At 35.7% G+C, this 13,523-nt stretch overlaps 1 protein-coding gene across 5 annotated transcripts; it reads left to right on the top strand.

Annotated features, from left to right (window-relative positions):
• The first annotated feature begins 397 nt into the window (after positions 1-397).
• LOC143225896 (meteorin-like protein) lies at positions 398-12,577 on the top strand. Of its 5 annotated transcripts, none has more exons than XR_013014188.1 (4): positions 398-534; positions 846-980; positions 6,036-6,090; positions 11,483-12,577. XR_013014188.1 is itself a non-coding variant. In XM_076456070.1 (3 exons), the coding sequence occupies exons 1-3, from the start codon at positions 523-525 to the stop codon at positions 11,806-11,808; spliced, it is 393 nt and encodes a 130-aa protein (XP_076312185.1). In that variant the 5' UTR covers positions 402-522; the 3' UTR covers positions 11,809-12,577. The 5 variants fall into 5 exon arrangements, 1 of the variants encoding a protein (XP_076312185.1); XR_013014189.1 differs by having other exon boundaries at positions 408-534; positions 849-980; XM_076456070.1 differs by lacking the exon at positions 846-980 and having other exon boundaries at positions 402-534.
• Positions 12,578-13,523: the final 946 nt, after the last annotated feature.

Below are 13,523 nucleotides of genomic sequence, written 5' to 3'. Positions count from 1 at the left end.
CTATCTGTGCTAGCCGTCCATAATTTAGCAGTGTAAGACTAGAGGGAAGGCAGCTAGTCATCACCACCCACCGCTAACTCTTGGGCTACTCTTTTACCAACGAATAGTGGGATTGATCGTAACATTATAACGCCCCCACGGCTGAAAGGGCGAGCATGTTTGGCGCGACCGGGATGCGAACTCGCGACCCTCAGATTACGAGTCGCACGCCTTAACACGCTTGCCCATGCCGGGCCTATACAGCTAACATCCACGATGACGAAATCCACTTGTTAATCAGTAGTTCAGCAACGCCCTGAACCTATTGACGATATCTGATACACTTGCCAACTTTGTGATGACAGATAGAGTAGCAGAACTTAGGCAGGATGAACCTGATTCGTAGAAATCACACTGTCACACGAACGATCAATGGGGAGCTAGTGCTCATGTAGAATTGACTAACAGGCAAAAGGAATTGTCATGTTTAATTGGTATCTGCTGAGTACTGATCGAAACATTAGCGGTCACTAAAGATACGGTATGAAAAATAATGTAAGTATGAAACTAATGGTTTTTATTTCTGAATATTTTTTGGGTCGAAAGAGCTTAAATAAAATTTGAACTGAAAAACAAAACAAAACAAGTCGTAAGCCTTGTTTGTTAATACGATTTGTTATGAAAACAGAAGAATACATTATTTTGATAGTACGTATAACCTTGGCAAACAGAATAGCCTAAACCAGAACATGATCAGCAAAAGCTATCCTTTGAAATGTATAAATAATAGTATATAAATGTATAATCTGATAACAGAGTTTGTTAAGAAATGGGAGTGACAATGATATTCATCTGAATTTATTTAGCAGAGTGATATCAATGGAAACATCAGTGACCTGCAGTTATTACTGGTGTCTGGAAATAACCCGATGGGCAATTATTGTGATTCTTGCTAGTGTTACTTTACAGAATATCAGCGATATTTGTGACTGGATAGAAAGGTAAAGTTTTCCGTTCTGCAGAATACAAGTGATATCTGTGACTGACTTGAAAAGTAAGATTTTCCACTCTCAAGAAGACCAGCGATGTCTGTGACTGGATAGAAAGGTAAGATTTTCCGCTCTGCAAAATACAAGTGATATCTATGATTGAATAAAAAAGTAAGATTTTCCACTCTCAAGAAGACCAGTGATGTCTGTGACTGGATAGAAAGGTAAGATTTTCCGCTCTGCAGAATACAAGTGATATCTATGATTGAATAGAAAAGTAAGATTTTCCACTCTCAAGAAGACCAGCGATGTCTGTGACTGGATAGAAAGGTAAGATTTTTTGCTTTCCGAAAGACTAATGACATCTATGACTGGACAGAAAGGTAAGGCTTTCAACTCTTCATAATACCATCAATGTGTGGGTAGATAGGTAAAATTTCCCGCTCTATTTATTACCAGTGATGTCTGTGGATGGATAAAAAATTAAAATTTTCAACATTCATGCAAGCATACTTTATTATAGTTTTTAATCTCCGTTTTTTAAAAACTCATTAATGTTTTTGATAGAACAATAAGAAAAACAACTTTATGTTGTATGATTCAACTATAATTTTAACCCTACTTTTAAAACAGTCCAAAGTGTAACGAACCCACCTAAGCACCACATTCGCCCTAAATAATTCTTTTTATTACAGTATAAAACCTGCATTCTTGCAACGGTTGACTGAATCCAATAGTAATTCATACAATAAATAACACATTATATTTATGCTTACTTTCCAACTTTACATTCTTAGCACTAGTTTCCAATTTTTATTGGCCTAATAATCAAGGAAACGGGTTTTGCATAAACGTAACTAGGTACTGTTTTTTATATCTATATCAGGTTTATAGTACATTCTGAGAAACACAATAAAAATGCCCTTGGTCGTTATTGCATGTTTTTACTTTGTTTTTGAAAATTCGGCTCAGTTAATACATCATGAAAAGTCATGTTTTCCGCGTAAGAAAACCCATCCTTTTGAGATGTGTAAGCTTCAAAGAACAAACTGCAGAAATCAGAGCCGTTAACTTTATTAGGCTCAGTATAATAATAAAGAAAATCGCTATACATTCAACATAATGAAGTAGGGTTAACATATCGTCTGACTTTATAATGAGAGAGAGTTACGCTACAACTTATCGACGAGGTGCAATAATGATCAAGATGTATGCACTCTCTGGGATCTTTACTTACACATTAACAAAATAATTGTGAATGTGGTATTATAAATAATTGCGAAAAGAAGAGGAAAAAAGAGAGTTGTGCAATACAATAGTATAAAGTCTAGTAAAAAGCAGAAACAGTCACACTATGCCTAATATTGGTAATGTGTGTCAGTCATAGCCTCAGTGAGTGAAATATATCATGATAAAAGTGTTAACGTTTTTGCTGGTCAAGGATACTTCACGTGAAACATTGAGAGACTCCTTGTTTCAGTAGAAGCTGAACACAAGATTCTAAAGCGGTCATCTGAAACCGACGCTCTTAACAGATTTCTAGTATCTCAAGGATATTCTTTAAAGGTAAGAAGACGATCGAGTACGAATCTTACCAACAGCCTTGCTCTGAATGCAGGCGTAAATGTTACTTTGAAAACAGTTAGAGACACTTTAACACAAAGTGGTCTTAGTGAATGTGTAGCTAGCTGTTCAAGTACTGTGTTTGCCAGATATTACCAAACCAAAATGTTGAAGTGGAAATCATACCACAACAAGGAGAAAGAACAAAATTGGACATATGTGCTCTTTTTAGATTAATCCAGTTTCTAATAACTGTTCGGCAACAATGAACGATAGTTTGTTCGACAGCGAAGAGGTGAACGGTATCATAATATCTTCATGTGAAATGTGGTGAGGATCAATAGTACGTATTATGTGTCACATCTCAGTCAATGGAATCGGTTACCTACACAACATTGATGGCACCCTAACTGCTAACGAGTACATGTTAATTTTAATGCACTATGCCATTCCCTCAAGATTCATCGGATCGAGACTCACGTTCCACCAAGAGGCAAGTGGAACACTAGAACAATTTCATGGCCTTCATGAAGCCCTGATATGAATATTCTTGAAACTATATGGGCTTGTTTGAACTTTAGGATGGTCAAAAGGCAGACAAATAAAAAAATCTGACTGAATTATAAGGAGAAATACAGAACATTTAGAGCAGCGTTGAACAGTTACTCGTCCATTAAATGTATGACGAAATGTTTTGTTTGCTTGCTTACTGTTTTTAACTTGTTTCGCAATTGGAGACAGATCTACTCATTTGGGTATTTGTGTTGTATTTTCTTTCTAAAAAGTTTAGTATTATTCTCTAACCTTGTTGTTCAGGTTAACAAGTATTTTAGTTTCAGTAATTGTTGGGTAATTTTCATAATAGTGTTGCTACTTAATACTACATTAAGAAAACAAACTTGAACCAAGTAGAAATATTACGTGGGATTGTCATGTGCTTCTACACTTTATTTTATATTTTAAACATATTTTCTGTTAAAATTACCTAACATTACGAACATCAGAACGGCCCGGCATGGACAGGTGGGTTAAGGAGTTCTACTCGTAATCTGAGGGTGGCGGGTTCAAAACCCGGTCGCACCAAACATGCTCACCCTTTCAGCCGTAGGAGCGTTATAAAGTGACGGTCAATCCCACTATTCGTTGGTAAAAGGGTAGACCAAGAGTTGGCGGTGGGTGGTAATGACTAGCTGCCTTCCCTCTGGCCTTACATTGCAAAATTAGGGACGGCTAGCACAGATAGCCCTCGAGTAGCTTTGCACGAAATTCCAAATAAACCAAACCAAAGCCTTTTGCCTGCAAGGAAAATAAAACCACGAAATACCAAACAATAAAGTATGAACAATAAAAACAACAGATGAGAAGAAGGGAGGCTTAAGAATTAAAAATATTTAAACGTGGGTCTCGCGCAACCTCTTGCAACGGTGAAAAAGTTAAGTGTTGGTGCCGTGAGAAAATTGTTTGTATCAAGTTGAGAGCTTTCTAAAATGCCGATAAAATATGGAAAGTTCACCAGTCAAAACGTATCAAGACTTTAATGTAGTTTAAATGTCACTATTTTGCTTACAATAATTTCATATCTTTCTACAAAAAAAACAAAACTGTAACGTTGACAAAACAATTAAAGAACATCTAAATGTTGAAACCGACATATCTGGTTTATCTAAATTCCACGTGCGTTCCAGCTGGTTTAATTTTATTATTGCTTTATGGGAGTAGAACGACGAATACCTTATCGTATTAGACCTAAACACAACTTATTCTATGTTGTATTCTACATGAATATGCAATTAGTTAAAGATTTCTATGGACAATGCAACGGAAATGCGACTTACAAGGTTCTGTATGTTCTAAACTTATTTATTCCTTCAAGAAAATTTTAAAATTGAAATAAGGTGTGTCTTGGTCACCCCGAACATACACTAAAATTAAACAAAACCATTTATCTGTCTCTCAGTGGGCCAGCGGGTAAGTTTACGGACTTAAAAACGCTGAAAACCTCAGGTTCGATTCGTTGTGGTAACCGATACGCAATTGTTCTAGTGTGTAGCTTTGTGCTACAAGAAACAAATAAGCAGTTTTCTTTAATTTAGTGAGATATATTTTACAAAAGAGAATGGATTATGCGTAACTGTCTAAAACACTGAAACAAGACACCTGTTGTTTTGTTACAAGCAGCAAACATAATACTTTCTCAACAAGGATATCTAAAACCACTAATGATATATTTTTTCTTAATTGTATGGTTTCGTCACTTTGAGTTCGCAGCCTTAACCCTTCAACTACGGTTGACATCATATGATGTAAGCAAATTGCGCACAACATTTTGAATGGCTCGCCGCAAAAATTCGCGATATTTGCGCATGGAGTGGTAGGCAGATTTACACAAACCACAGACTAAGAAAAGACTATTTGAGTCGTTCTGTCGGTGAATTAATAGCAGTAAACTAATTCTCTTGAATCTTTGTGAGTTTCAGGTTAATGCATAGAGGTAAGATGTAATCAGATATTAATAGGATTACATTAAAAAGTGGTAATGATGGGTTTTTAACTATGCTATTAATAAATCCAAATACAGATATCCATATCTAAGTCGAAATTAGAGTCAGTTCACAGATGATAGGTTCCAGTATGCTTAAGAATTCATGCGCATATGAGCCGTAAATGAGCATGAAACACAGGAAACTGTTTTGTTTTGGAATTTCGCACAAAGCTACTCGAGGGCTATCTGTGCTAGCGGTCCCTAATTTAGCAGTGTAAGACTAGAGGGAAGGCAGCTAGTCATCACCACCCACCGCCAACTCTTGGGCTACTCTTTTACCAACGAATAGTGGGATTGACCGTCACATTATACACCCCCATGGCTGGGAGGGCGAGCATGTTTAGCGCGACGCGGAACCGAACCCGCGACCCTCGGATTACGAGTTGCACGCCTTACGCGCTTGGCCATGCCAGGCCTCACAGGAAACTGTCAAAGGACCTCAATGTTCTGTAACTCAAATGTATTCTGCACAAAATAAAGGCACATGACGTCAAATAACTTTTGAACCAGCCCAGACTGAAAGACCAGTAACAAATGTTTTTCTTCACTAATCGAATAAAGGACACAAAATCATCAAAGTTGAGACAGTAGGAATAGTCTTTATCACACTACCACGAAAAGGAGTTAATGCCGTAAAAGTATACTATTCATAAGAATATTTCGCACTATTAAAAACAATGATTTTAAGAAATTATAGTGGAAGTAATAAAAATATATTATAATATGTTAATCACATTAAACGTGTCATATCCAGTGCCTAAGAGGCCTTTCGCACAACACCGAGGTTTATCAGGTTGATTGAGATACAATATACACAGTAATGGTCTAGGAGCTATTTATATCGCATTAAAACAATGAATGTTACAATGTGGACTAAATTAACTATGTGAAGTTGCTGTTTCTATAATTTTTATATGTATATAAATTATTTATTTATATATACGTGTGTGTGTATTTTATAGTGTCGTCCGTGTACAGATGAAGAACTAGTTGGATTTTACTGTGGCAGTAGTTTTGGTAAATACAAACATTTTTTTTATCTGTATTTTCACACACATAACCGCCTAATTATAAGATTCTTTCTACATATATTTCTAACGGCAATCTCTACCTATGATAAAGCTTGTTTAAAAAAATTAGAGATCAGGCTTACATACTCTACTTCGTGTATTAAATCGTATGCCATTACATTCTTTTATTGTTGGCATTGGTACAATAAAAAGAACATGTTTGGGGGTTTAAAAATCAAACAACGTTTATAATTTCACACAGTTTGAAAATGGGTGTTCATGACATGCCAACGTATAAATTAAATGTCATTTAGTTTACCAATTTTTGATCATATAGTTCTTGAACTACGTATCACCTAGTTTTCAAGATTGCATGAGTCAATATGAAGTTGGCATCTGGTTTAACAGTTTCTATGAATACAGTTCTTGAACTACATATCATTTAGTTAATATGACTGTAGTGTGTAAATTATATGCCATCTAGTTTACCAATTTCAATAGCTACTTCCTGGATTACATGAAATTTACTTTATAAAACTGAGTTGTCATATAATTTACCAGTTTCTTTGGTAAGTATGATCTAATTTATAAGACTGTGTGGGTCAAGGTTTGAGTTGCAGCTTAGTTTACTAGTTTAAATGGACAATGTCTGAAATAATATAATTTAGTATACAAGACTGCACGGGTTAGTGCTTTATAAGCTCTAATAAGTAGTGCTTGAAATATGTAGCATCTAGTTTGTAAGACTGCATGGGTCAATGTCTGAACTGTCATCTAGTTTTCCAGTTTCAGCTGGTACTGCCTGAATCATTTATTATCTAGTTTCTCAGTCTTAACGGGTTAGCGCCTGTATTGACCATTATTCAGTTTATCAGCATATATATGTAAATCAGCTCATAAATTGAATATCAGTTTGATTATCACACGTGTAAATCACAGACTGAAACTGGTAACCACTTGTTTCGATGTTTGCAAGGGTCATCGCCTATATCATATGTATTCACTTCTAATCGGTTGCGTTCGGGACTCTATTCGAATATGAAGTCAGCCCACAAAAATAAAAATAAATGTCAAGCGAATAGTGTTTAAATGAATAATTGCTTTTGAGTTTACTCACTGGCCATAATTATTTTTACAAGTTACAAGTTTTACTTGAGAATGAACACGCCATGCAGCGATCAAAACATACGGTTTAAATAAAAAAATATTCTATTCCTCATGTTTGGTATGAGAGGGATTCAAACCCGCAACCCTCGGCTTAAGAGTCGAGTGCCTTAACCATCTGGCCACGGCGGGCCATGCTGATAGGAAGTAGAACATGTATCTTCTGTGAAATACTTGATGTCGCTTTTCCACAACTGTTTCTCTCTCGAACTTTTTCTTGTCTTGTAAAAAAAAACAAAATTCCAAATTATAATTATGTTGTTTTTATTTTTATTGTGTTCACGTTCTTTGTTGTTGGTTTCTTTATATCGATACAAATTAAGAATTTATGATACTCTTGAGTTCCTACTTTATTATTGATTAAATATTTGAAAAAATATTTTTACAAAATATTTTATACCAAATAAAAAAGTTATCTTCACGCAGGAACGTTAATTAAGGAGAAAAAAATGAAACGTTTCTTAGTGGCCTAACCCGGTTGTGAGTCTATTTTTAAAGTTCCAAATTTGAAAAGTAGAGATGTCTAGTTCAGGTTTCTGATAACAGCAAGCGTATGCTCGTCCTGTAATCCCACTAGATGGGACTTACTTAAGATAAAACTTGAGATACATTGTTATTATTAAGCGCGTTGACACGACAAAGTTTGACATACACGTGTACGCCTTCGTTACTTGTACGTTTATTATCTATAAAAGCTAAGGTCTATCGAATGGGAGTAATTCATGCGATGTACTTTGTACACGCATGCTCTGTAGATGTTATCTTTCAAAAACTTCATTAACGCTTTTGATACGTCAAGATAAGGCCCTATTTTTTGTCGAAACTTGTTTTGAGGTCATTTGAAGTTTAGCCTTATGTTATTCGTTTTTATTTCAGCATCCAACTATTATTTGACAACTGATAAATTGAAGAAAAAGAACTTTAAGTTTGTTGAGATACGGAAGTAAAAAAAATAAACAACTGCTGATAGATTTTCACGATAGCAACAGAAAAAAGAAAGAAAAAATGATGCATACGATTCCTTAAAAGTTTCCCCTCCTACTTTGAAGAAATTGTACATATTTTTCCACGTCTCACTAAGCTCCTATTGACGGCTGCCCAAAGAGCTATTCGTTCTGTGACCAGCGCTGAGATCAAATTTCAAGTATTATAAATCCTTAAGCTTATAGATGGATCACTAGAAACGTTTTAGTAACAAGAATTAAATGAACATAATACACTTTATTAAAACACGAGTAACCTTGTGTACTAGTAACTATCACGCACATGAGTACTTCGCAAACGTTTCGAATGTTTGAAAGATATTTCACATGTAAAACACAAAATCAAAAACAAACAATCTGAGCTGAAAATAATTCCAGTCATTCTTTTCATTAGACCACAAAATCCATATATAATTTGCAAGTTGTTTTCCACACAATTTGTCGACTTCGCATGGCCTGGTGGTTAAGGTCGCGGGTTCGAATCCCCGTCACCAAACAAGCTCTCCCTTTCAGCCTTGAGAACATTATAATATGACAGCAACCCCATTTGTATTTGCAAAAGAGTATCCTAAGTAGTGTTGACCAAACTACCTTCACTCCAGTTTATCACTGATAAATTTGGGACAATTAGTCAATAAGTGCAAGTTGTCCTTACTTAAATTAGGGAATAGGTTTCAAGCCATTAAATACATTTGTTGTGTTAAAAATTTAGCAAAAAGTTATAATTTATTGGCTTCAAAAATGGCGATTCAGAATGCTATCTCCTAACCAACACCTGAATATACTACCGCTTCTAAACCTCGCAGGGGATTGTCAGCCATTTGTTTATTATCACAAGCACATTCTATTTTCTCTTGTTTGGATGATGTTTACATTGTTATTTTTAAAGTTTATTATTTTAAATATTTTCTGCTTTTTCTCTCTCACTTTAATCACTCGGTTATCTCCCTCACTTTTTTGTTCTTATTTGTTTTTAAAAATGTTTATTCAATTTCGGAATTATCTTTTTTTACATTAAGAAAAAAATTGGTACGAAACGAACAGTTAATGTTTTAGAGTTATAAACTTTTGAGAGATCGAATTAAAGGGTAGCGTCATCCTCATTTTTAAGATAAAAATGTTAGTAAGAAACATGCGTGTGGGGGCATTTAGAAAGTGATATTTAACTGTCTGACTCAGCTTTGAGACGCATGTGCACAGTTCCAGTCGTACTGGGTCCGGCATGGCCAGGTGGTTAAGGGTCGAGGGTTCGAATCTTCGTCACAAAAAACATGCTCGCCCTTTTAGCCGTGGAGACGTTATAAAGTTACGATCAATCCCACTATTTGATGAAAAAGAGTCGCCCAAGAGTTGACGGTCGTGGTGATGACTAGCTGCCTTCCCTAAATTAGGGACGACTAGTGCAAAAAGCTCGAGTTGACGGTGCGTGGTGATGACTAGCTGCCTTCCCTAAATTAGGGACGACTAGTGCAAAAAGCTCTCGTATAGCTTTATGCGAAATTCAAAAACAAACGAATCGTATTGATTCTCCTCGTGTCAAATATTTTCCCAATCAAGCATCGGCAAAGTTGGTTTTTAGTTCGCTCTAAACATTTGTTTTACGCAAAGTTGTTATTAAATCTTGATATAATTAGTGGTTGATTATTAAGGTAATTAATTTCATGATATCTGTATGTGGCCAGGCACTAGACTCGTAATCCGAGGGTCGCGGGTTCGAATCCCCGTCATACGATACATGCTTACCCAAAGCCGTGGGGACGTTATAATGTGACGGTCAATCCCACTATTCGTTGGTTAAAGAGTAGCCCAAGAGTTGGCGATGGGTGATGATGACGAGCTTCCTTACCCCTAGTTTTACGCTGCTAAATTAGGGACGGCTAGCGCAGAAATCCCTCGTGTAGCTTTGCGCGAGGCCTGGCATGGCCAAGCGCGTAAGACGTGCGGCTCGTAATCCGAGGGTCGCGGGTTCGCGCCCGCGTCGCGCTAAACATGCTCGCCCTCCTAGCCGTGGGGGTGTATAATGTGACGGTCAATCCCACTATTCGTTGGTAAAAGAGTAGCCCAAGAGGTGGCGGTGGGTGGTGATGACTAGCTGCCTTCCCTGTAGTCTTACACTGCTAAATTAGGGACGGCTAGCACAGATAGCCCTCGAGTAGCTTTGTGCGAAATTCCAAAAACAAACAAACAAACAGCTTTGCGCGAAATTCAAAACAAACAAACTATTACCCTGTTGAAGTGTAATTTTTCATCATTTTTTTTACTTTATGCTAAAACACGTCAAAATTAAAGTAGGTAATTTTAACACTGTATTGTTCATTTACTTTAACACTTTAAAAGTTAATTATTACATGGTAAATAAAAAGAACTGAAAATTTAAAAAAACCTGCAAACAGGAATCGTAAAAAGTAAAGACACAAGGCTGGAAATACTGTATACATTATTTACTCAAACAACTTGCTAGTGGCACAGCAGACCTACAGCGCTAGAAATCGGGTTTCGATACCCATGGTGAACAGAACACAGATAACTCATTGTATAGCTCTATGCTTATTTCCAAACAATCAATCAATTACACAAACTGTAACTCCTTATCTTGGTTCCATGCTGTTACCTAGAATTACATTTGGTGGAGTCAAAATAGAGATTTGTAGTTTGAGTAAATAATGTATACAGAATCTTCAGCTTTGTCTCCTTATTTTGTTGTCGCCATAAAACACCAAACAAATGAACAACCAATCCTTATTTTTTAAGATCCTTATCTGCAGGTTTTTAAATTCATCTTGTTTGCTAGTTTTCTACCTAACGTATGGACAAAGGATTATTTGATATGGTACCATACTTCTTCATTATAATGATAATAAACGTAATTAGTATCTAGCTGATAAGGGTTCATGATGAGTTACTATAGCTATTGATTATTTGATTAGATTAATTCGAAATACAAAATGTTAAGCTCTAGCTGAAGATTATCAAGGAGATTTGTTTGAGAATATAGTGAGCATTTGTAACTTCTGTGTAACTTGTTTTGTATACTTGATGAATGTTTAAATATCCGTATACTTCATTCATATACTTCAATGTTCAAAACTGTTTATATATATTTACGTGAAACATATTTTTGTATTAATACATACAATATCTTTATAGCCATGTATACAAAAGTAACATCTGTTAATTGGTGTAAAATCGTGTTTACATATTTGTGAGTTAATCTTCATGAAGTTATGTAAAATTATGCTCCACTTTTTACAGTGTTTGAAGGGATAATAAACACCATTGTTCACCGAAATGATCTCCAGTGGTCAGAGCTGACAGTTCAAGCAACCCGGATGTACAGAGATAGTCAGCAGTCGGTACTCTCTAAAGTTATACACAACGAAGACAGAACTGTTACCCAACAAGTTCGTCTCTGTAGGCCTTTAGGATGTGGCTCAAAGCCAAGCTACGGAGAATTTTTATTTATGGGTAGATGGAAGCTGGGAAATCCTATCCTGTATTGCGCTCCGAAATTAGCAGAATGGAGAAAAGTTAGAAGAAAAGCATCAGGAGAGGGTAAAAACCAATGTGTATTGGAATAAGAGAGCCTAATAATGAAAACATATTTTACTGTACAATCAATGTACCCTTATATCCGTTAGGAGTAACAAAAAATCTCACCTAAGTGAAGTTCAAACAAGGAAAACTTTTCTTATTGTTTATGCTGTTACTAAAGGAAGGTTTACATAGCAAGCAAGAATAAAAATTAATTAATTAAAAAAATAAAGTTTTTTCTTCAAAATAACCAATGGGAAGTTAACAGTTAACAGCTGATGATTGTTAGATGTGTGTTGTGTTTGAAATGGTTTTCTACTTGGCAGCATATTATAGTTGCTATTGATATCCGCGCGATCCAGTTATGAAAACGAAAATTATTTCCATACAAACTTATCTTAGGGACTAAATTAAACCACAGATTCCCTCCCCTCCAAAATAAACAAAAGAAAACTTAATATGAAGACTATAGAGTCAAGGGCCCAGCATGGGCCAAGTGTGTTAAGGTGTTCGACTCGTAATCTGAGGGTCGCGGGTTTGAATCCCCGTCGCATCAAACATGCTCGCCCTTTCAACCGTGGGGGCGTTACAATTTGACGGTCAATCCCACTATTCGTTAGTAATAAGAGTAGTTACCCCAAGAGTTAGTATTACACTTCTAAATTAGGGATGGCTAGCATAGATAGCCCTCGTGTAGCTTTGCGCGAAATTCAAAAACCAACCAATCGTATTTGCTATGTGGTTCATTATGACAAAAACAGGTAGTTGTAAATGCCACGTGATCGTGGTGAAACATAAATTTTAAACCTAACAATGATACTTCACCAAAAAAAGTATAATTTCAGTAAACAGAAGTTCTTGTGAATGATACAGAGGCCTTATGGTCTTCACATCACAATGTACAATAGAACTTCATTTCACAAACTCCCTTTTTTTTCGGGGCGGATGTTTTCTACGAATGTATAGCTTTTGAATAATCCAGTTTAGTATAGTTAATAAAAATATTTATAAAATACGTTTAAAATTAGGTAAATATTTGATTTTCGTAGTGTGATGTACTATACAGCTGTGTCTATGTTTGTTTCTTCTTTATTCTTGAAGGAAGTAAGCATGATCATTCCACCACGTTTGTTTTATATGAAGTTTATCAGTTACTAGTTTATCTGTGCAGTTGTTGATGTTAACTGAAAACTAAATGTATGGGTGTATTAAGCAACTGTCGACTATTAGCACCAGTTAAGGAAATCCGGGAAGAAAAGTTTAGGCAGTGTTCGAACTTATCGAAAATGGTCTTACATACCATAAGCAAATCAAATACTATAGCTTTAAGAACTTTGTTGAATTGCAACTGTCTGTTGAAAGAGAATATCTCGGTATAGGAACCGAAACGAAGTCCATTTTTTAATCAAAACGCAGTTACAGTCCCATTATGGTTCTAAAATCTGTCCACTTTATCAAAAGCTACTCTGAAACAACAAGTTAAATATTGTATTTTATATTTCAAAATACGACTTTTGCGCATCTCATTCGCTTTACACCTGATCGTCGTGGATTGAATAAACATTCACATTTGAAGTTTAAAGAAATAACTTTTATTTTATTCATTAGCATTTTGTAAACTGAAAGTTATCTGTTGTAATTAGTTTCAATGCTGTACTGAACTTCCATTTGCATTTATTCAGCAGAGACTGTACTAAAAAACAGTGTAACTTACCACGTGTTTTGAGATAAAAGTCTGATTTGTGTAAGTATACTGTTTTGC

The sequence above is a fragment of the Tachypleus tridentatus genome, chromosome 9, assembly GCF_004210375.1.
Source record: "Tachypleus tridentatus isolate NWPU-2018 chromosome 9, ASM421037v1, whole genome shotgun sequence".
Classification (NCBI taxonomy): Eukaryota; Metazoa; Arthropoda; class Merostomata; order Xiphosura; family Limulidae; genus Tachypleus; species Tachypleus tridentatus.
This window is presented reverse-complemented; position numbering and strand designations above follow the sequence as displayed.